The 24,263-nt window shown below is 39.0% G+C and overlaps 1 protein-coding gene across 1 annotated transcript; it reads left to right on the top strand.

Annotated features, from left to right (window-relative positions):
• Positions 1-5,243: 5,243 nt before the first annotated feature.
• Positions 5,244-24,024, top strand: LOC309589895 (solute carrier organic anion transporter family member 1A2-like; the record flags this gene model as incomplete). The annotated part of the gene is made up of 15 exons (XM_082310604.1): positions 5,244-5,263; positions 6,090-6,201; positions 7,339-7,480; positions 9,641-9,773; positions 10,709-10,815; positions 14,107-14,253; positions 14,555-14,653; positions 15,153-15,386; positions 17,520-17,684; positions 19,193-19,388; positions 20,143-20,308; positions 21,483-21,667; positions 22,230-22,294; positions 22,856-22,973; positions 23,865-24,024. 15 exons carry the CDS (start codon positions 5,244-5,246, stop codon positions 24,022-24,024), a joined length of 2,049 nt encoding a protein of 682 aa, XP_082166730.1.
• Positions 24,025-24,263: the final 239 nt, after the last annotated feature.

Consider the following 24,263-nt stretch of genomic DNA (forward strand, 5'->3'; position numbering starts at 1 on the left):
GCAGTCAGATTTCCAGAACTATTACAATTAGAATACTGAAGTTAAGATATTTTTAATGTAAGAGCAAGGATAATACTCTAATGACACTGAGACTTCTCTCCTACATAGAACAAGGCTTAGTCATACACAGAGAGCTGTTACACATGGTATGGGTACAGGAGAGAAGTCACTTTACACCTGAATGACTACTACATTGCTGTTGACATACACTGTTGAACAAGTGGCGTTTTGGTAGGTAGTATCCTCCTCCCTCATCACCTTCATCTGTTTTTTTAAGGGGAGCAAGGATGGCCACATGGAGTTAAGGCAGCTTTATACTCAGCCGTTTTCTACCTCTGTTCGCTATTGCTTTTTCATTGTACTGTCTCCTGTGAACACAAAGCAGCATGTGGCAGAACTCAGACCACTGTCCTTATGTTTTCTTCTTATTTTGTCAGAAGACACTTTAATTTTCCACAAGTGGCGATAGATAAGTGGAGAAAATATACAATGCAGGAAAACCTTCAAAATATCTTAGTGGGAAATAAGACTACCTCAGTTAAAGGAAATCAAACGTGGAAACAGAATTTCTATTTCTACTTAAACTGTATGAGCAAAATCCCAGTACAGACAGCCATCAGGTGTGATCTGGAGACCATCATGAAGTGAGAACAGAAAGCAGCGCTATAGCTCTTGTGAAAAGTATATTTTCTGAGGCAAAACGAAGCTTTTCACATATTGGAAGCATGTTAATAGATTTTTACTTGAGAAATTTTCTAGTATGTGAGAACTGAGAAGATGTGCTCTCAGAAATTTACAACTGTGAACTTTTGTTATAAGAAATAACAGGAAAAAATGCCTTACCTCATGCTCTGGTGCAGCACTGAGCAGGCCAGGATCCTCAGCCACCAGTGGTCTGTAAGGCATCAGCAGGGGGTCTACAAAATGTTTTTCAGTACAGCAGCAGAGTTGTAAGTTTGTGAGGCAAAAGCGTACTGTGTAACAAAAATGTCAAGTACCTTGCCAGTCTGTTATTTCCCGCTCTCAGCAGCCTGACCACACAGGGTATGTGATAGTCCAGGGAGATTTTTCAGGAAGGCTGGGTGCTTCCTGAGAAAGCTGAGAAACACTGCCCTGGAGGCTGTGCTCAAAGCCAGGCTTTCATTAATCCCAATCCCACCCCTGCCACACTTTTCAGACCTTGCATTTAGGCTTTACATGTACATTAGTAGTTATTCCTGTGAGGGAGATAAACACAAGTGTCATCAAGAGACTTAAGGTCACAGATGAAACCTGCTTCAGCACCAGTACTTGAAGGTGTGTCTACTGATTCTTAGGTGTGATGTCTACCCAATTTCATCAAAGTCACATAATCTCTTCTTGTCACATTAACTAGAACTATTTACGCTTGGTCAAACTACTCTCTGGTTTTGTAACATCAGTAATCAGTAACTAACAGCACCCCAGCCTGTAGGACAACCACAGCAGCTATGTGACTATAGGCAGCTTTTTTATCTTTCGCTTTTGCGTGGCGAACCATCATAATTCAACAAAAGTCCCAAAGGAAAGGGTGCTCCTAGTGAATGTTGCAGTGCCTAATTATTAGGGTCTTTGCCCCCTTCTAGAATTTACAGCACCCTGGTTATATAGTCGGTAATTAAACTTACACTGGGAAGAAACACTGAAGACCAGCAGCTGGGGATGCTGAAGAGAGTGGTATTATGCCTCTGTGCTTCAGGGGCTGAAGTAATTTTCTCCACTTTTTGTTCAGACCCAGTTCTGCCCTACAACTGAGCCTCTGACTGATTTATACCAACTGGGAAGGGCTACACTTTCTTCCAAATCATTCCAAGACAGCAAGAAGAGGCCAATGATTATGCTTGTGCCGCTTTCCATCCACTAAGTCAGGGCTTAAACACCCCCTCAAGATGTGAGAAACACAAATTCATTCGCCTCTTCCAGTCTGACCTTGTGTCACCCTTTGCTAGGACACTGCCTAATCTGTAAATCTACACAGTTATGTACACTCTTGAAATTCCTTTCTTGCTTGTGAGCACTCTCCAGGCATCTTCAGTGGGCAGGAGTGTCAGTACTTCATGCTCAGGGATCTGGCACTGCTGTAGCTCTTGACCTTTTTTGGTGGGGAAGAGAAAGAGATGGGCTTAACTTTTTTCTAATGAAGAGCTCAGCCCATGTCTTTCACACCTGAGTGAGTACTCTAAAATGCACTGCTGAAACCATCTGGCAAAAACACGAGTTCTGCAGTAAGTATACTTGGGTTAATTTTCAACAATTTAGAATAAAGGTCAAAGTTTAAGCATACAATATCAGTCATTTCTTCTGAAAAGCTTTTCAAAACTGTAAGTACCTAATTGTTTTGTCATGAGAATGTTTTCTTTTGTCTCAGTCTAACATTAGTGTAATTGCAGTTGAGTAACAATTTGAACTCTGCCTACTAAAACAAGTTTTCAAAATGCTTTTTGCAACTGCAAAAAAAAAAAAAATAGTTAAAGATTCTGACACTATAATTGGCCTCTGCTTGGTTAGCTCATGATTTTTAAACCTGTTTGTAAACAAAACAAGGATTTGTCAGTTTATCCATATGACTAAGCTGAACCAAATGGAAGATTCATTTTACATTGAAAATAGGATGTTCCACTGGGACTCAGGCAAGGCAACTTGCAGAATATTGCTTCCTAGACATTTAAATCCACATATTTGTGTGCTTTTGTTCTCTTTTTTTTATTGGTTAGCTAAGGCGAAATGTGGTTTAAAACTATAAAATGTATTTATGGGTTTGTGTAGGACAAATGGGTCCAAACTCATGTGTCTCAATGCTAGCCTGCCTGTTGTTGTCAGCCACACTGAATATGCCTGCTTTGATCCACGCAGGATGTATCTGCTTTGTTTTTAAGCCAACCTTTTTCAGCCCAAGTTACATCGGCTGTACTTCATGCATCTGCTTTGCAGCTGTAGCCTGTACTAAAACTGTCCACACTGTGCACTTTAGTTCTTTGTATACTATGTAAAGTGATTATCTTCTAAAAACAAGTCTTCTGATTACTTGTCTGTCTTTCTGGTTACCTGTAGAAATTTAGTCCGGTAGTGGAGATGGCTGGAAGAGGCAGTTGTGATGTTACTGCTAACTAACCTCTTAATCTGCCATAAATATGTTCCAAACTCAGTGCAGAAGTGGAAGCAGTAAGATCCTGTAAGGAGGGATTTTACCGACCTCTTCCCTGAAATTTCAGTGGACACTGAAGGCTTATGAGTAGGATTCAAGTGTAGGTGTTTACATGATAGCTGGTAGGTCAATCAGAACCTGAGGGCAAACTTCTACATAGATATATAGTCTCACCTGGCCCGCACAAATTCCTCAAGTGGTTTGTTACAAAACTTAGTCACAACGTGAATATTGTAGTAGCATGAGCTGCCTCTCCTCTTGCTGTTGGCCAAAGAGATACTGACTGATGTTCAACGAAGGAGATAATTTCCGATCAGCTGTGCTGATCCTAGGAGGCCAGCTGTGTTCAGGGCTGGCCTGGGCAGCTTAGGTTAGGGCTTGAGACCATAGTTCAACAAACATTTGTGGTGACATAACACATCACTGGTGCTCAGATGGGCAAGTTTCACTCTCCATCCTTTCCTACTCCGCTTTCACCCCCACCTTCTCGTCTGTTCTCATGTTCTTGGCTCCACTTTCCTGCTCTTTTGCTTGTGTGGGTCTGACATTTGTTGAACCATTCTGCGGGCCAAATCAGTTCACTACCTGGGAAGCAATCTTTTTGCTGCATTAAATTTCTGCCTTTAATGACTTAAAATGGTTTGCAGAAGAGCCTGGAGAGCCCAAGAGTGAAAGAAAGGTAAAGCAACAGGAATGCACAGCGGAGAGCAGGGAGATGGAAGAAGGGAGTGGAAACACTATTGGTTCATCTTTAGGCACAGAAATGGTAGTCTGAGTTCTAACCTGGATTTAAAGTGTGGTGTAAATACACCTGAGCTGAATGAGTTACACACCTACATCTCTCTGATAATCTAGGCTGTTAATCTGTGTTGGCTTCAGTTCCCTTGGACCAAGTTTGACCACAAAAATATTTTAAAGCTGGGGAAAGAAACCTCAGGAACACAGCTGAAAATAATTCTATTTTGTTATTCAATTAATAATCTTAATAATCTTCCCAGTAAAAAATGGATTGAAATGCATTTTTTCTACCATAATTTATGCTTTGAGGGAAGGTAACAATTAAGTAAAGGCAAACATTGCCATTTTGTCCTCTGTAATTGTGAGGGGCAGTGTGATGTTTCTGATGCCCCAAGAGAAACTTGGGCAGAGGTTGCTGGCTGGTTTAGCACCAGAAGAGAAAACCTGTAATTAGCCACGTGACCTTCCCTGTGTATGTTAGTGAAATGCAGGGACTGGTATAGTAATCCCATTGCTGCCTCCTAGGAGCAGAAGAGGACAGGCATAGGAGACTTCAATCTTTGTTCTGTCGCTCTCTTTTTGGCATCGCAGGTGGGATACAGTCTGAATAAAGCAGTACAAAGATAAGGTGTAAACGATTCCCTGGGATATAAACTTCTATGCCAAATTGCAAAGAAATTGCAAAGCTGTATGAACACAGTTTAGTACTGGTGATTGAACACAGTTTTTTGTGTTCACATCTTTAAGCAAAGCAGAAATACAAACTATATATCATAGTTAATTGTCCGAGTTACTGACCACCTACACTTAATTGTAAAATAAGTATTTCCAGGAATGCTATAATAATGCATTACACTTTTAGAGACTGAAAATGAGGAGGTAGCTGTAGAAGGAGTTAATGCCCATGAATTTGCTAGGAATCAAATTAGTTAAGAAACACATTTGAGAGGATTAACATTGCTGTAGAAATTAGTGTTTGAAGAGGTTGACTGGGGGGATGGTGGGTTGAAGAATGTGAAAGGCAATTCAGTCCTATTGGTGGGCTTGTTAAGGACAACTTGCTTCCCAGCCATGGCTCCATGAAGTGGAAAACAGAGAAGAGCAGGTGCCACAAGGTCACACTTGGAAAGTGTATCTGAGACGAAAAAGAGGAAATTAACCTATATCCATCCCGCCTGTAAGGTAGGGCTCTGACCTGCCCTGGTTTTCTTCAGCTTACCCCATTAGGCAGAGAGAACTGTATTGAATAACTTGATTTAATGAAGCCTTTGTGGCAATCCTTAGAGAGAAATCTTCTTTAAACTGGCATTCTCCCTGTTTAACTCATGGTACTAACTCTCAGATGTGTAGGAGCTTTTACAAGTGAGTATACTCCAAGTCCCCAGAATATATTGCTCCTTCTTTGAACATGTTTTTGGGAAATATGTAAGATGTGTAAGAAAGTAAGTGGCTTAGCACTACCAGAAGCTCTAACCATCAAGTTGAGGTGGAGATGACTAAAAGTAAGTAGACAAATAAAGAGGGATGTTTTTGCAAATCTTGGGAGGGGAAGCAGAACAGAGTCTGGTTTCTTGCCATTTAGAACTTGAGTTGATCTGGTGGTTTTGGTTTTCTTTTTTCTTCTTCTAATTTTAATGCCAAGATGTTAGTCTCCAGTACAGTTTCTATTAAAACTAACAAATTTACATTGATTCCAGCAGAAGAGGGGAGGGCTCAAGAGAACATGTGGAGCAGAACTAAACTAGGAAGGACAGGCATGGTAAAGACCACAGAGACAGGTATACATCAGTCAAATGTATAGGTCTTCATAGTCTTGTCTCCCACAGTGGTCGGTATCAAATGCTTGTGAAGAAGACTGAAAAGCTGTATTACAGACTAACTAGCTTGCCCTCAGAATGTCTCTTTTCTCTGTTCTTTGCTTGCTGGTTCTATGCTGCTGACAGCATTCAGTATTTGATGAGAAATAGCTAGCTGTTACATTGTTGCCATTCACATGTCAAATTTTCTTGATTAGAATAAAGTTTATAGGCTTGTACCTTTTTTTGGCATCCAGTTTTGTTGGAATCCAGTTTGCATTTATTTAAGGAAGACGCTCAAATACCAATTATATTAGAAAGAATCCGATTTTTTGCAAACGTGGGACAAAAATATTTCTTTTTTTCTTTTGTCTTTTTCAATGCTGTAATAGGCTCATTGGACAGACTCAGAAACAGACATTGGGATCAATTAAAAAAGGCAACATGAAAGAAGATGAGAAGCCACATGCAGGGGGCAAATCCTGCTGCATTTCCAAGCTGAAGGTACACAAATATTTTAGCAATTTTTTTATGAACACACAACTGTAATTGCTTGCACTTATAGTGGTTTGATAGAAGTTACAATCTAGACTAAATGAATGAATAAGTTCTGCTTCTTTCCTTATCCTTAATGCCTTAACCAAGGTCAAGCAAGTCTGTAAGCAATAATGTGTTGCTTTTTATGTCCCTGAACTTTACGCTCTCTGATGTGTTGGAGGTGTGGTTGATTGCTCCTTCAAAGCTCCACCTCTGAATTTGTGTAATCCCCCCAGTCTGACATGTTTACCATTCCTTCTTAAACCTGTGAAATGAGCCTTACCAATTGTGACATGGCAGTAAAAATTGGCTGTTGATGTACCAACAATAGACTATTCAAGTTGCCGAGTATCTCTATAAAAGCCTATAAAATAGCTTGATTTTAATAGTACTTCAAAGCCCAAATACATTATTTATGCTTTTCAGCATTTTCAGCAGATGTTTTAAAAAAGGCTATTGATTTTATTTCATAAATACTGTTTATTAAGAACCCTAAAGTTAAAAGGATTTGAATAATACTGCATATATTCTCATTTATTTTTTTACTGTCAATTGCTACTAGATTCTTGTAAAAAGGACACACTATTTACTACTTCTGTTTGAAATGACTCGTTCTGGGCTCATGATCTCTACTGAGGTGGGAGAGCAGATACTCGATCAAGTAATTCGATCAAAGAAAACGATCTTATTTCTGCAAGTAATTTATCATTTGGATGAGCAAAGAGTGCGAACGTCTTTGCACCCCGGTCTGGCTGCAGACGTTATGCAGTCCTGCAGATGGCAATCTTGCAGCAGACACACGGTGGGAGAGGCTGTGCCGCGTCTGGCTTGGCTGGGGAAATGGGGCTTAAGGTTTCTGAAGACAGTCTTGGTCGATGGGAGGAGGTGAAGAACAAAATCTTCCTTTTTTTGATTTAGTGAAGCCATAACTCTGTGGACAAGGACAGATGGTAGGATTTGAACTTGTGTTTACACACGTATCAGTGGATCAGGACTGTTCACCTGTTTTATCTGGAAGCACATCTTTGGTGGGGAAGATAGCCATGGAATATTCCTAAATATATAACTTTGAATTCTTTATGCATTCTCCTCTTTCCTTCCTAGGTATTTCTGCTGGCATTATCACTTGCACTTGTTGGTAAAACGATGTCTGGTGCTTACATGAACAGCATGTACACACAGATAGAGAAACAATTTAATATTCCGGCTTCTTTAGTGGGAATCATTAATGGAAGCTTTGAAATTGGTAATCACTCATCTTAATATTTCTTATTCCTTGAAAGTATAATATATTAGCTGAGCATGTATTAGTGACTCTCATGTCCACAGCAATTTATTGCTTGCTGCATGTGCCCATAGTGACCAAATCTATCCTACTGTTTCAGCTGGTACTTACATATTTACTGTTTTGGAAACTAACAGTACAACTTAAATGAGGAAGCTTAGGATTAAAAGCTGGTTCAGCTAATTTCTGCACTATCTTAAGATATGACAGAGCAACTAACAAAATAGAAGTACTTTATGAGCTTTGTATTGAATCAACTAAGAAACCAGAAAGATTTTATGAACTTTTTTTGAATTTAAGGTCATATTTAGTGTCTTACAGTTCTTTTAATCTGTGATCTCAAAGTCGGTTGGAGTGGATTGTCTCCTTACTCAAATTCAATAGTATTTCAAGATTTTGTACCTGTACAACTGTAAAGAAAGTTTCCAGTTCTACTGTTAGTGACCCTTACCTTGCCTATCAATGAGTTTTATTGTCAAGTGACAGGCTTATGTCTTGTCATTGCCACAAAAGCCAAACAAAAGGCTTGATAGCTTCAAACCCATCTAAATAGAGATCCTAAGAGGATGAGTTTTATGCCCTTAAAGTCACAATGTGAATCTTTATTATCCCTGGCTCAGCTGAGGCAATGGTCTGTACAGGCTCACATACACTGGTGGGGAGGGAAAACAAGGCTCTTTCCCCTCCTTTTCCTGGTCTCTTATGTCTGCATGTGCAAGAAGAAGAAACTGTTGGCAACACTGCACTGCTGCCTGCAAAGCAGTCTGATGGGGCAGCTCAAAGTTAAGATAGAGAAGGGATACCCAGAATATATTCTTGCTTTTGATAAGGAGGAGACTTTAAGAAATATGAAATGGCCAAAATTAATGAAGGAATATGTAAAAGGCTTATTATTTTAAATAAATTATCCTATTATATGCACTTTTCTGTAACAAATTGTGGCATTCTTACCTCCAAGGATGTAAAATAACTGTGAATAATCATATTAACATTTGAAATGATTAAGAGTCAGTGTGTGCGGCAGACATAAGGAACTGATTAGGACCGTGTAAGTGGATGTCATTCCAGCCACTCGTTCAATGCAGTCTGTCTAGCAACCGTAGATAAAAAAGATGTTGTCTTCTTTCAGAGCATGATGCTCATAGAATCATAGAATTGTTAAGGTTGGAAAAGACCCTTAAGATCATCGGGTCCAACCGTTAACCTAGCAGTGCCAAGTCCACCACTAAACCATGTCCTCGAGCACCACCTCTACCCTTCTTTTAAATACCTCCAGGTACAGGGACTCAACCACTTCCCTGGGCAGCCTGTTCCAATGTCTGACTACCCTTTCGGTGAAGAAGTTTTTTCTAATATCCAACCTAAACTTCATCACTCAGAGACACGGTTTTGTTCTTTTGACAAAAAGATCACAAAATTAGTAGGTGTACGATTACTAAATTGTTATTTTTATATGACCTGATTCATAACATGAAGCTTGATTCTTTTCTTAGTTGCATAGCAATAAATGAAGAGTATAGAACATCAACTGATTCTGAAGTGAAAGTGGAGGAGAAGAGAATGAAGATTTTTAGCCCATTTGTATTTTTAAATGGTACTAGGTACAAAAAAATCTGTATTTTTTTATTCCTGTTAAACTATTACTGAAATTAATTTGTTATTCCTTTTTTCTCTGTATGTCATCTTGTGTTTATTATTTTCAGCACAAAAACACTTGGATATATACTTCTGTATTTTCCCACACATTGCAAAGTACAGTATCCTAGGAGAATAACTTCCTAAAACAGCTGTTGTTCTGCAGCCCCTGGGCCTGGTCTCTATGTAAACCAGTGGGAAATTTCTTCTTTACATAGCTGCAGTCAATAATCTCCTTCACCATAATCTCTTTTCCATTCTGCCTTGTGTTCTCATGTTCTTTCCACGTGGTGTAACTCTCCCAGAAGAAGATCACAGATAGGAGGGAATTACTGCATCATTTAGGCAGTTCCCTGTCTAGTTACAGTTTTTACAAGACGGAAAGTAACAGACGTTGAGCTAACAAGGTATACTCAAATTTCTATTGCACTTTAAAAGATATAAGGATGCCTTGGTTTGTAAATGAGGACCAGGTTCTTTTTGCAGGTAACTTAATGCTGATAGCATTTGTGAGTTACTTCGGAGCAAAGCTTCACAGACCCAGAATAATTGCTTTGGGCTGCACAGTTATGTCATTTGGATGTCTTTTGATATCACTTCCTCATTTCCTATTTGGAAGGTGAGTATTTTGCTTAGTTTACAGCAGCTTCTGTGATCCTTACTTGCCTTAATCCATAGCTTCTCCCACTGAAATAGCATTGTTTATTGAGAGAGACATTGCTGAGCATGGGTATGATATGATAATTGTAGAGCAGCTTCTTTTGTTTTGCTTTTGAGATGGCTTCAAAAGTCAGTCATCCCTTCCTGAGGAGAGTCACCCCTCTGCTGGGCACCTTCCCTTGCCCTTGCCTTGCCTCGCCTTCATCTTTGTGCTGCCTCTTGTGTGGACTCTCTGAAGAACAGTGGCCTGTGATACTGTCACATTACACTACTAGCTCTTATCTGCTTGAATGGGCAATACAAGATGATTTTTAAAGATGTCTTTGATCTGGAGCCTGGATGACAGATCATACCTGATCACTGTGTTGACAAGGCCTTTACAGACCGTAATGATTCTTTAACCACTTTTGTCACTATTTTTCCTTGGCTTAACAAAATAATCATTTAGGCTTGCCTATATTTTAATCAGTGAGACATCTTTTGAGCAAAGAAGATCTTCTAATCCTGTTATGTCCAATGTGGTATGGCTCTGACAACCTTGGTGGCGCCTTCTGCTTAGGTGTAAATTGGATTAGAATGTAAGAAGAGTAGGAGAGAAGATGATACGAGGGATTTCATTAGGGTTGTTCATCAATTTCTCCTGAAGCATCTGTTACAAGATTATGTTAGAGGATAGCTAACAGTCTGGGTAAAACACTGGGTTGATTCCCTGCTACAGGTCCTTTGTTCCTAGCCTGATTTGTTACTGAGGATCAGTTAAGTTTTGATGTGGGTTTCTTTCTTCCTATAGCTACGCTCTTCTTATAGGTAGCTACATTGCTGAAGTACAGACGTAAGAGGTGGTTCTGATGCATTTCTTCTTAACCTATACATGCTTTCCTTTGATTCAAACAGGTATCATATTGAAAGCAGTATTTCACCACGGGAGAATTTTTCAGTCATGCCTCTGTGCCTTGTTAATCAAAGCTTGTTCTCTTTACCTGCAGAGGAACCATCAACAGGTATGACTCTTCCTATGTCTACTAATACTTTTTCCTCAGTTTTTATAGTGTTTAAGTAAATATTATTTTATTTTTATTAGCAATTATTTCAGGGTCCTGCTTTGATCAGGCGTAAAAACTAGACGTCAGGAAATTTCCTAGCCTTCTTGTTTCTTTAGTCTGTGACTCCAGAGCTGTAGCTTTTTTTCATGCAGTTTTCACAGTATCCAAGCAGCTCAGTTAACATCCATGTCAGTTGACTTTGGGGAAATATAACACCAGGTTGTTCTCAAGAATGTTCCTCTTTTTGACTTGAAATACTAAGATACTGTGAGGAGGTGGGAAACGTATGTGGACAATGGGTAAAAGGCATCAGGATGCTTTTTTGTACCACACAAGAAATAAAAGAAGGAGAAATAGAGATAGAGCAAAAAAGTAGTTGTCACTTCCTTTTAGAGAAAAGAGAAAATAGTTTAAACTAGGCTGAAACTTATCTGGGAGACTGGAACATGTATATGCACTAGCAATATGCATATAAAGTAACTACTATGAAGTCAAAAGGCTCAGAGGCAGCTATTAAATAATCACACACAAAATCCTCACACTGAGGATGGGATTAATCTCCTGAGTAGTTAGCTACCTCAAAGGGAAGCATTTAGTCTGAATGATCTCTTCAGGCTCCCTTGATAGTTGGTCAAAGGAGCCTACAGAGCTCTTGCAGAGTGTGTCCCTTGCTGTAAGGACATTCATAGTTTACTTTAGGGTGGATCAGATTATCTCCTGCATGTGCCTACTGACAATTGGAAACTTAGATGATTGGTGAATGGCAAAAGTTAGGTGGATGAATTCCACAGCTCATTGTTATATTTTGTGACGATGTTCCACCAATATATGCTAAAGCTGAATCACACTGCTGTAATATTGTATGTATACAGTGATATCAAACCATAGTGTTGTACTGTAGTTTTCTGTGTCTCCATTTAGTAACAGACGTGGCTTCCAAGCTTTCCAGGACTGCATGTCACTTAAGGCATTATTTTTTCCATCTTTACAGTGAAAAGTTGAGAAAAGTGTATGCTTAATAGCACTTGGTATTAATCTTTCATTTGAAGATTTCAGATACTGTTTTTCTTTATTTTATAAATGCTCAAATTAAGGTATAGCTAGGTAAAGCATTTTCATCTAAATTATACAGCCATTCAATGTACACACTAGAACCCATAAGTCCTCAAGCCTATGACTATACTTGGGTAAGGTGATTGTTTCTCTATTAGTTTATGGACAAGCAAAACTGCGATGTCCATACATATGAGTCTACCTCCTGTGTGATGCAAAAACTCATTTGAATTTGACCACATCTGTGTGTGGATTGCTTCACCCATGTTTGCTGACAGCAATCTGACATTGATACAGGAGATCCAGGCTTGATCTCTGAACGGTAATGCTTTCATTTAGAAAGTCATCAGTTGCTGCTAACAAAGGCGGTTTTTATTTGTTAACAAATTGACGCTGAGAAGTCTCAACATGACAAAGTGGGCCATAGAGAACAGTGGAATCTGAAGCAGATGAAGAAATCCAAGGTCCGTGACAGAAAGAAAGTACTAAAGGTCATAATAGTTCCTGATATAACTGTCCTGATGTGGGACAAACAGGATGCTGTGCTGCAGCACAGTATTCTTCTGTTGAGTTATGTAGGAGGATGGATGTGAATAAATGAGAACTAGACCCCCAGATAGATTCAGCAGACTGGCCAGATATATTGTTATGGATCTTGATTTTGATCGAGAGTTGTATAAAAGTCACGGTGAGTGACTCAGAAGTGAAACTTCCTCAGAGCAGTGCCCAGACGGGCAGATTGCAGGCCTGCTCAGGGAAACACTGACCTTCTGAGTTGCAGAGGTATAATGGAGGTAGAAAACCTTTCTGTAACATTTGGTGACATGTGCCAGTTATGGTAGAATTTGTATATTATTTGCCAAATCAGAATTTGCATTGCCCTCAAGATATCCCAAATCTGAAATTGAATACCTGAACATATATGAACAGGACAGAAGAAATTTCTGGATAGGGAGGACATTGATGTGCAAGGCAAAAATCTGTAGTGCTAGAACAGAGCTTTGAGGTAAGGGTCTAAGCTGGGGTTTCCAGCTGGTGAGGACTGTTGTACAGAGTGCCGGTTGAAGTTACCAGCAAACAGCCAATAATTTAGACACATACGAATTTACTCTCCATGTGGTTTTCTGGGGGCTTATGGACGTTAGTAAACCAGAAGCTAGCAGTCTGAATCAAGGCAAAGAATCTGGAAAGCTCAGAAATCTCATTCCATGCAAAGGTAGAACACCACCACATCTTCTGCACTGGCATGGCTTTCTTGGAAGAAAATGGTGTCATCTCACTGTGAAATCAAGAAGTCTTCTAGTTTATTTCAGACAATCAATCAAATGACAATGTATGAGCTTTATGAAACAATTACCTGAATCATTGCAAAAGACTCCTGAATTTCAGAGAGATGGTCATACTGTTCTTGCAAGCCCACTCTTCCAGACTGTCCAGATCTCTCTTTAAGATAGCTCTCCCTCCTGATGTGTCTACCTCACCACACAGTCTGGTGTCATCAGAAAACCTGGTGAGAGTGCTTTCAATCCCATCACCCAGACCATTTATGAAGATAGTGACTAGCGTGGGGACCAGTATCAGTCCCTGGGGGACCCCACTTGTGGCAGGTTGCCAGCCTGAGTAAAAGCCATTGATCACCACCCTCTGAGTGTGGCCTACAAGTCAATTTCCCACCCATCTCGCAGACTGTCCCTCCAGTCTGTATCTTTCCAGTTTGTTTGGAAAACAGTGGCAAATGCTTTGCTGAAGTCCAGGTAGACAACAACCACTGCCCTCCCTATGTCAACAGAAAGCATTACTTTGTTGTAGAAGGTGATCAGGTTAGTCAGACATGATTTTTCATCCCTTCATCACTGATGTTCAGGCACTGTCTTCTCTCCACTGACATGAAAATGGGAGTTTTGCTGAGGGAAATGAGTAAAGGGAAGGGCCTAGTTTATGAAGTGGTTGGACTGCCAGGTGGTTGGACAAGGTATGGCATGGAGAGGGATGGGATTTAAACTCTATTCCAGCAAGTGCAACAGCTTCTTCCAGTTCTGGAGCCTTTCAAGTATCACAACTACTTATTTCCCTGTTTTACAGGACAGACCTACCCATCAAAGTTGAAGCTTTTAGTCAATTCTTTGCCTTCATCTCTAGAATTTAATTAATAATTTGAATTAAAACATTAATTCTGGCTTCTTATTTTATTCACAGAATGTGAAAAAGAGCCTGGGTCCTTGCTGTGGATATTTGTGATGGTTGGAAACATAGTACGAGGAATGGGTGAAACTCCCATCATGCCTTTAGGCATTTCATATTTGGAGGATTTTGCCAAAGCAGAAAATTCACCCTTCTACCTGGGTAAATCTACCCTATTGTGATAACTCCCCTCCCCCAAATGAACATAAACAAAAGCAAACGAGAGGGTTATTATGACTCCCTTCAGTCCAATAAAGGAAGAGAGAAGACAGACATTACTGTCTTATCAAAATAATAATACTGTAGAACTTGTAATTTAACTAGAGATGAACATGTTGAAATGAGGCCATTTTTAGGTGCAAATGTCTATTCAGTAGAGCTGTTCTAAACATATATGACAATTCCAGGAAAATAATTATGTCTAGGTTCTAATTTACTGTATTTTCTCCTTTTCATACTTTAGGATGTCTACATACAGCAACTGTAATTGGCCCCTTCCTTGGTTTTTTGTTGGCATCATTCTGTGCAGAACTGTTTGTTGATCTGGGATCAGTAGATGCAGGTAATGGATGAATATATAAAATATTACATATAAATCAGTAGGCATGATGGTGTATTTATCAACACTAAAATATGTTTCTTTGCTAATATGAGGTATCTTCATTTTATCTGAGTTTGCTGATCTTTCTTTTAGAATGAAAAATCTGTGTATAATATTAAATTTAATAAAAGGTATGAATTCACACATACACAAATGAATCTGCATATAAATTATTTGATGAACAATTGTGTCATCTGCCTTAACATAAGAAAGGGCTAGAATTGATTTAATACAAAACACTGAAATTTGCCAGAAAATTAGCAACATCAGAAAACTGGAGACTATTCTCTTTCATTAGCCTCATTTTAAGAATCTTTAAAATGCTTTTAATATGTCAGGTGTCAGAGATGACTAGGAAAGCACACAATGACAGCAAAGAAAGTTTCTGAACTAATGTAAGATGTGTAGTTTTGTTTTGTTTTGTTTTGTTTTTGTTTGTTTGTTTGGTTGGCTTTTTTAGAGGACATAATTATAACAGCAACTGATGCCCGCTGGGTTGGAGCATGGTGGCTGGGCATTTTGATTTGTGCATCACTGAGTCTTCTGGCAGGAATACCTTTTTGGTTTTTGCCCAAGTCACTTGTGAAGGAAGGAGAAATGAACAAACCTGAGGAAACGAGTAAAAAAAATGTAGCACTATTGCAAGAAAATAATAAAAATGAAGCCAGAGAGACCATGTATGAAATTGCTAAAGGTAAGTTATATTGTATTTTATTTCCTTCTTAATTTAGTCCTTAAGGTGTGAACTATGTGCATTTTTTTAAGTAAAGATGGGTCCAAGGTATGAAATGCATACTCTGTTTTTCATCTTTCTGTAGTACAAAGGATTTGTGCAGGGATTTAGAATGACTCCTTGCAGGGGAAGAAGCTAATTTCTTAGATTCAGGATCTGAATTCACTCCTTTCCCCCTCCTGCATTTCAGGTGTATGTACATCTGGAGCTTTTCTTCCTGGCAGAGGATTAATGTACTGAAATCTGGTTAAGAATATTACACCTCAGTGAGCTGTGGACAAGTTGCAGATATTAGTTGCTTGTACCCCACATTCACTGTGCAGAAAAGCAGAAAACCAGCACAAGTCTTGTGCATTTCTTGAGTCCAACTTAAAGCCTTAAAAGGGAATTGACAAGTGCTTAAGTGTCTCATAAACATTTAATGGCTGTTGAACAAGGATCTATTTGACTTACATTTATTCATGTTACCGTTGGCAACATTCCCATCTGTTGTCTTTCAGATCTATATATCTGTAGGAAGCTATTATTTCCTTCCATTTTTTGTGCTAATTGGAAACATAAGTGAATAAAATACATCAAAGGCTATCATCTTCAGAGTAGTCTCATGATTCTGTATACCCAGCTCAGGGCCCCTTGACAGGATCTTCATTTTCAGAAAGTAAGTGCCAAGTGCCACCTACCTCTCCATGGTGTTTCAAGCTGAGTCCTACAAATGCACCACACTCAGAGTGAGTACTCAGATCTTGGCTGATATTGCAACTTCGTTTTTATAAACGCAGCATCTTTCTCTGCTGTCATGTAGCCTTAAAAGAATCCAGGAATAAAGTACTGCTCTGAGGAGGAAAAGTTCCTAGTTCAGACTGTGGGTCCTAGTACTCCAGAGTCCCTTCATCATCATTCCCTCCTTGTGTTGGTGTGAATGTCCACTGTCCCTGAATATCCTGAATTAAGTATCTTTTCATTTCACAGAATGGTTGAGGTTGGAAGGGCCCTCTGGAGGTCACCTGGTCCAATGCCCTGCTCAAGCAGGGCCCCTTAAATCCGGTTAACAGGGCCATGTCTGGATGGCTTTTGAATATCCCCAAGGGTTTCAAGTTGAAAATTGAAGTATTTATAGTTAAAATTAATCTCTTCCTCAGAAAGCTCTGATTATAAACTGCATGGCATATATAATTTGTACAGCCTATTTATAGTGTTTCAGATATTTGACACATTTTTGCAAGACTTGCAGACAAATCCTCTTCTAGTAAGATACTTGCCTACCTCTGAAAGATATATATCCTTTCTAAGTGGTGCCCACTTTCAATGAAGCATGGTCATTGTTTTACAGATGCTTGTTTTTCTGCAGAGTTTCTTGACAATAGCTCAGCACATTAATTAATAGAGAACATTAGACAAAGAGGAATTGTGGGTTTTTTTTATGCTTCGGATCCTGACTTAATAGGCATTATGCAGAGAAAAGACCTGTGTAAATTAGTTTCTCAGATGCTTTCTTGGCTGAAGACTGGAGGATCCAGACTTTGAGAGTATGGTGGGAATAACTATGGTCACCTCCCTCTTCAGGCCTCTTCTGCCCCATCACTGACAGTAGCAATAACCAAAGTCAGGTCTCTGGGGGCAGGTTGTCACAGCTATCTAGTGTGTTTTTACCCCTTCTCCCTTGTACTCCCTTTGCATGCCAGGCGCTGGAAAGATGTTTTGGTGAATGCTTTGAGGGCATGGGGTGAAAGAAAAAAAGAGTAAGAATGATGGGGAGTAGCTGCTGCTGCAAATCTGTAGGTGAAAATGTCAGTCACTATATAGCTAAAAAGTTTCAGGAAACTTTTATTATAAGATTATTACTGTGATTTTTTTTTTTATAAGCAGCAGCATGCATTAGTGTGCATGTGTGTGTGTGTGGTTATCTTTGTGTAGAAGAGACGTGTTTGGGGTAGCCTGGGCTAAGCAAGTAATCTGTGGCCTGTGGTGTCTGGCGAAGCACAAGAATTAGCCTGATCCAGTTAAGGACCATTTCTGTTTCCCTCAGCCACACTGAGAAATGCATGATTCATTTCATAAAGCATCACACTAACTAGTTGCATTATTTCATTCCAGATTTCATCCCATTCCTCAAGGCTCTGTTTCACAACCCAGTTTATATGTTATTTATATGCATAACTGTGTTACAGTTCAGTGCCTTCAATGGCATGATATCCTTCATGCCCAAATATTTGGAACAACAGTTTGGAAAATCTGCATCTGATGCCATCTTTTTAATTGGTATGTTTGCATTTTGCTTTGCTGTGTTCTACCAAGTAGTGATGTCTCTATGCAAATTCTCTCTCTCTCTCTATATGTACATGTGTACATGTATACATATACATACTGAGGTCAAATGCTCCTACAAATGAGAGATTCCACACTACAAAGCATTTCTAAATAATCATGCATTTTCTGCTAAACATCTCCTGATTTTCTGTGCAGAATTTAATAATCTATTTCCCATCTTTTGAATTGGCCCAGAAAGTTCAGCTGATGTAAAACTTGCACCATTGATCTCAAAGACGGTATGCTAATTTGCATTAAGAGAGAGTGGGCCCAATTATCTTGATTCTATTATCTTGATTAAAAAGTTTACTATAAAACAGAGGGTAGATTTCATGTTCATGAAAATGACATCGCTCGAACTCTTAAGATCCAGATGAGTTGAACCTATGCACAGCTAAAATTGCCAGTGATCTTCAATACTTCCCATCATCTCCGCTCCTCAAGTATTGGTCTTGGGCCTTCTGAAAGCCTCAGATCCTCTTCCATATGCATAACTCTGTGGAAGGAAAGCACTGACTGAATAGCTGTCTTTTTTTGTCTCTTCTTTATCAGCTTGTCTTTTTTTATGAGTGAGGACAAGAAGGTGTCATGCATTGAGAAATGGTAATGGCAAGTAGTTGTAGCACAAAGCAAATATCCTGAAACTTTCTATTGTTCCACTTTATCATGTCTTAAATTCTCAGTTCCCTTGTTTAACTGCAGTGACTTAATTAGACTAGAATTTATCTAATCATTATAGAAGAAACATCTTAAAGTACATCTACCCATACTTCTGTTCCTTACCTCAGTGCTCATATTTCACAGTAGCTGCACCATTTTCTTTAAAACCTGCCACACAGAATGTCCCAGACCTTATAAGTATTACTGTTGCTCTCTGTTACCAGTGTCTTGAAGCTGTGCATCCAAAGGCATGCAACTATCCTACATCTTATCTGTGTTGCCTTGACATTGCACTGCTGGGTTGTTGTTCAGACAGATACTTCCTAAATGTCTTTCAGTCAGTCTTTGCTTCATTAAAGTATCAAACAGCAAAGAAGCGTGAGAGCACGTTCAGTAATCTCACATCAAAACTGCAAGTCTGTTCCTCTTTTTTGTCGTGCTCAATGTGCACCAAATGTCCTCCACTAGCTTATCTTCCTGTTGAGTTTCTCTCTCAGCTAGAGAGGCTGTATTGAAACCCTGCCTGTAGTTCCAACACTACATTGGAACCCTAGATTGCAATTTTCCAATTAATCATTTCAGTCTTACCCTCTAGCTCGCTCTTCAAGCAGTTGCCAACTGCTGTTGACTTTGGCAGATGTTTTGGCTGTGCAAGGGAACTAGTAGAGACCCATTTCTAACTGTAGTTAAATTATTCAGTCACAGGCACTAAATGAGTCTTTGCCAAACACAGTCTTCCCTTATGGGTAGCTTTGATGGTCTCCTTTATTTTAACATGGAAGTTTCATTTGTTTAAATAGGTGTTTACAACTTACCAGTTATATGCATTGGGTATTTTTTTGGAGGCTTATTCATGAAGAAATTCAAGATAAATATCTATCACGCTGCGAACATAGCATTTTGGGTATCTTTACTGGAATACCTTCTCTACTTTGCTGCCTATTGGACTGTCTGTGATACTTCACCAGTTGCTGGCCTAACAGTTTCCTATGAAGGGTATGTTCTTTAAGACACAAGAGGATTTAAATCTTAAGACACTGGAATGATTTTTCTTGTCAAGAATCAGCCAGGGACTCCATAGTTTTGCAACATTTTAGTTTCATGATCTAAATTCTCAAGGCTTTTTACTTGCATGAGACAATAGGTCTATCTTCTGTTTTAAACAATGAAGTGTATTAAAAAAGGTATCTACATCAAGATTCATGCAGTTGCATGCCCATGTTAATTCTTTCAGTAATATAATTATACATTCAACTCATGTAACTGCAGGTAAAAAGAAGTTGTTGTTGATCAAATTAGGCATACATGAATGCAATTTCAGAATTAGAGAGGGACAAAACCCTTTCTTTATCTTACACTGGTTTACTGGAATTTGGTTTCTGTTGAGTTATCAGAGGATATTTTATCTGCAGTTTCTTGATTTGAAGCCTGCCATTAATCATTGGGAGGGGTTGTGTGTCTGTAAAATGCACATGTAGGTATATGTAACACTTATAGACAATCAAGAACATACATGCCATAGATGAGAAAAATGCTGTAGGGTATGCATACCTATCTATGAATTTATAATATTAATATAACATAACATAACATCCTATAGAAAGATAGAAAGGCATGACTCCAGGAAAGGAGCATGTAGGATTGTGTCCTGGATCAACGCTTCAGCTAGAACAGAATCTGGAACATCTCAGGGGGTTACTGTAGGTATTTCATTACTGAAATATTTGTTCATCTTCTAAATGTATTTCAGAATAGAGCAAGTTTCATATGCAGAAAATACTCTGCTTGCTGGCTGCAACAGGGATTGTGATTGCCCGCTTAAAATATGGGACCCTGTTTGTGGGAACAATGGAATCACATATGTGTCACCTTGTCTTGCTGGGTGTAAAGCCTCAAGAGGAACTGGAAAAAGTGTGGTAAAGCATACATTTTATTGTGCTGTAACTATGAAATATAGTAGGTGAGAAATATCAATATCAATGTAGGGTGGGAAATATCCACACATATTTAATTGGATATATAAGGTGATAAATAGAGTTGGACAAATTGATTGAGTGGCAACAGAAATTCCAAACTAAATATGAAAATTAGTTTAAATTTAAATTAAAGAATATAATCATAGAATGTCCTGAGTTGGAAGGGACCCACAAGGATCATCGAGTCCAACTCCTGTCCCTGCATAGGACAACCCCAAAATTCACACCATATGCCTGAGAGCATTGGCTAAATGCTTCTTGACTATTGCCAGGCTTGGTGCCATGACTGCCTCCCTGGGGAGCCTGTTCCAGTGCTCCACAACCCTCTGGGTGAAGAACCTTGTCCTAATATCCAACCTAAACCTCCCCTGGCATATCTTCCTGCCAATAGAATCATAGAATATCCTGAGTTAATGAAGAAGCCTCCTTTTCTTCTAATAATTGAAGGAATCTTAAATGCTCAAAATGGAGTGAGAAATTATTCTCAAGGTATTGCCAGTTGGAAACCTGAGTGCACAAGAACATTTCAGCCAAAATGAAATTCTGTAGCATGGACTTAATAATCTCTTTTACCTTGTAGATTTAAACAAGTGACCAGGTATTATAGAACTTTTATTATCTTAATTAATAATACATTTTCCATTAAAAAAATAGTCTCAATGATTTCAGTAGAAGCAAGTCTTTGACTGAGAATATGGCAACCCAGCCTCAATCAAACATCTCTGGTTTCTTCTCTTCTGGCATATGAAAGACCACATACTAAGTTATGAAAAAGAGGGTCAGATCTATTGGCACTGGAAGAACCACATAGCCAGGCTGTGCTGAGAAATATGAGGGCTCTCTTGATCATGGCCTCCTTGAGGAAGCATAGTCCCAGCTGCGTAAGAGGACCATAGCTCCCTCCCGTTCTCTAACCCCATATGCCACATACAGATGATGGTTGGACCTGTGCCTGGCAGACTGGGAGAGAGGCTGCAGTGCAGTAGTGCAGTGCCGCACATGTGTAAAATATACTCAAGTTCAGGAAAGAGTGAGCTAGGTGCCAACTGTGCAAGTTTCACACTCGCTGTGTGAGTTTTGACAAGTCTGCGTGATTAAAATATTCTTTTGACAGGTATTTGAAAACTGCACCTGTGTTGCAGCCTCAGGGTTTTCATCTCAAAATGTCTCTACAATTCTGGGCCGCTGTGATGGAGAAGAAAACTGTGACAAGATGCTTCATTATTTTTTAATATTGTCATTAGTCTGCAGCTTCATTTTTTCCTTAGCAGCCATGCCTGGGTATATGGTCTTAATAAGGTACAGTAAAATGTCCTTATCTTAAGAAACCTACTGGACTTTTTATTCTGAGGTCAAACACCCCCAGGAATTAAAAGTATGTTAGTTTGTATATGGAGGGAGGAAGAATAGAGAGGTCTTATGTAATTTCTATGCTGTGTGAAGGTTTAGTGTCATATCAACTTTATGACCTGTTGTTGCTTCTGGCTATCAGCTGTATCCTGAATTAATGTAGGACTGCTGAGTCAGTGCACTGACATATTGAGAGCTGTGTGATACCCATGTGTTTATTGATCACATCAACATGACATTGATTAAGGCACAACTATGTTGCCCTTTGCACTGGCCTCAGTCCAAAGGGATGATACCTGGGCAACAGCTTTTCCTTTTGTGATTTGGCAGTCTTAGTTAAGGAACTTCAGTAAATGCCACCTAATGAGGATAATGAACTCTTTCAACTAGTGCTCTAATTAGAATGGTTTGGGCCTAATATGATGAAGAGTTTGATTTAAAAAAAACAGAGGTAAACATTTCTTATTAATGTCACCTCTACTAATTGGTGTACAATGTAATTATCATACAGGTCTCTAAAGCCTGAAGAAAAGTCATTTGGAGTGGGTATCCATGGACTAGCTTCAAGAGTATTTGGTAAGAAAAGCTCTAACACACTTCAGAAGCACAGTTTGGTCTGTTCTAGAGTGAGATAAGGATCACATTAGGGCTATGGGCATGGCAGAGGAGTGTACTTCTACGGAGTGCCTTTGATCAGGAAGAATTTGGGATTTTTTACAGATCTAGGCAGCATGACAAATGAGAACAGCTTTCTGCTTGCATTTATTTATACTAGGTAATAGGCTGACTACATCTGCTGTTCATCTGAAAGCCATTTTACATTCCATTGCTCATTATATGTTTATTGAACACAACACTCACTCTCAGTCATGAGAGAAAATGTTGACTTTTGAATAGGAATCACAGTCCATACTGTAGCATGTATATATTCTTAAACAGGCAACAGGAAAAAAAACCTTTGGTTGAGGGTAAGTGGGTAAGGAAGAAGAGCAAACATAAGAAATACAGAGAACATGGTTCAGGCTGCCAGAGGACAGGATGGATGGAGTAAGTGAGAAACAGCATAGGTTCTATAGTCTATCTGCTAATCAGAAAAAAATACACTATTCACAAAAACATTGCTAATATCCTTTTTAGCTGGAATTCCATCTCCCATTTATTTTGGAGCTTTGATAGATACCACTTGCTTGAAGTGGGGTACTATGACTTGTGGCGGAGAAGGAGCATGTAGGATGTACAACATTGTCACATATAGGTATATTTTGTACTTTATTTTCATTTCTCCTTCTTACTGTATTATTACATGCATAGAGATATAATTGTACGCTCTTTATCTTTTCCTACTAGACAAACTGCTCCTGTGTTAGAGATTTGACACCACATTTTTCTTTGGCATTGGCTTTGTCAAGTGCAACCTTTGCCACAGATGTTGGAAGCCCCTTTGAACAGAAATGTTCTGGTGCCATAATTACATTCACTAATGGCCTTTCATGAGAACAGACCTTAAAACACTGATTTCTGATAAAAAAATTAAAAGCAGTAAGCCCTTGTGGGAAAAATGTCAGATGTTTAACAGCTGACTATGCAATATCTTTGAACAGAAACTGGTTGAAATAGTACTTGAATTAAAATATAGGAGAAATGTATAGAGACGATATAGTTACCCAAGTTGGAAATTGGCCCAGCATACTATGCTTCATGCTCTTGTAGTCCTTCAAAGAGCACTGTGGGAATTTTGAAGAAAAGTCTTGTTGAACTAATGGCCTCAGGCTGCTTCCTTTTAATACTGTGTTGAGGCTGATTTGGAAGAAGAATGCTAGCTCATGAATACCCAGAAGTTTTACTCAGGTGGTCTGAGCTGCCCTTTTTAGGGCTCTCTCTTTCCCCTGCGGAGAAAGCCATAAGGGTACCAGGTGGCTAACTTTGCTGGCTAAATTAGTTGCCTGAAGTTGGGTGATATAAATAGCCATTTCCCTGACACTGACATCTTCTCCGTTCTCATATTGATTCCTCTTCTGTGAGATCCAAAAGGATCAGGGCACAAGCTTTAGAGCAGCTCGGCAATTGTCGCAGAACAACGTATGCTGCATAGTTTTGCTATTTTTTCACGAATTATATACTTAATGAAGCTCATCCTTTATTTCAGGTGGCTCTATCTTGGCGTGCCAGCAATACTACGCGGAGTGTCCTATATCCCAAGTGCACTAATTCTCCTTATTTTAAAGAAGAAACTTAAATCTGAAAGCCAAGTCTTATTAAATGCACCAGTAGAAATGCAGGATAAAGTACAAGAAGCATTGAAATAGCATTTCAAAGCAGGATGTATTGTGAAAAAATCTTGCAGTGTAAATTTTGGATATATCCTTGTGAAAGATTTCATGCTTTAACTAGTGAACACTTGGACAGACATTAATAGAATTAGACATAGTTATATCCTGATTATATTATAAAAATACCAGTTCATGAACAGAAGTTACAGGAAAAATGTGTTTGGTGCAAAAGAACAAGGAGTAGAAATACGAAAACTTATGAAATGCCAGGTTTG

The sequence above is a fragment of the Platalea leucorodia genome, assembly GCF_965183815.1.
Source record: "Platalea leucorodia genome assembly, chromosome: 4".
NCBI classification, from domain to species: domain Eukaryota; kingdom Metazoa; phylum Chordata; class Aves; order Pelecaniformes; family Threskiornithidae; genus Platalea; species Platalea leucorodia.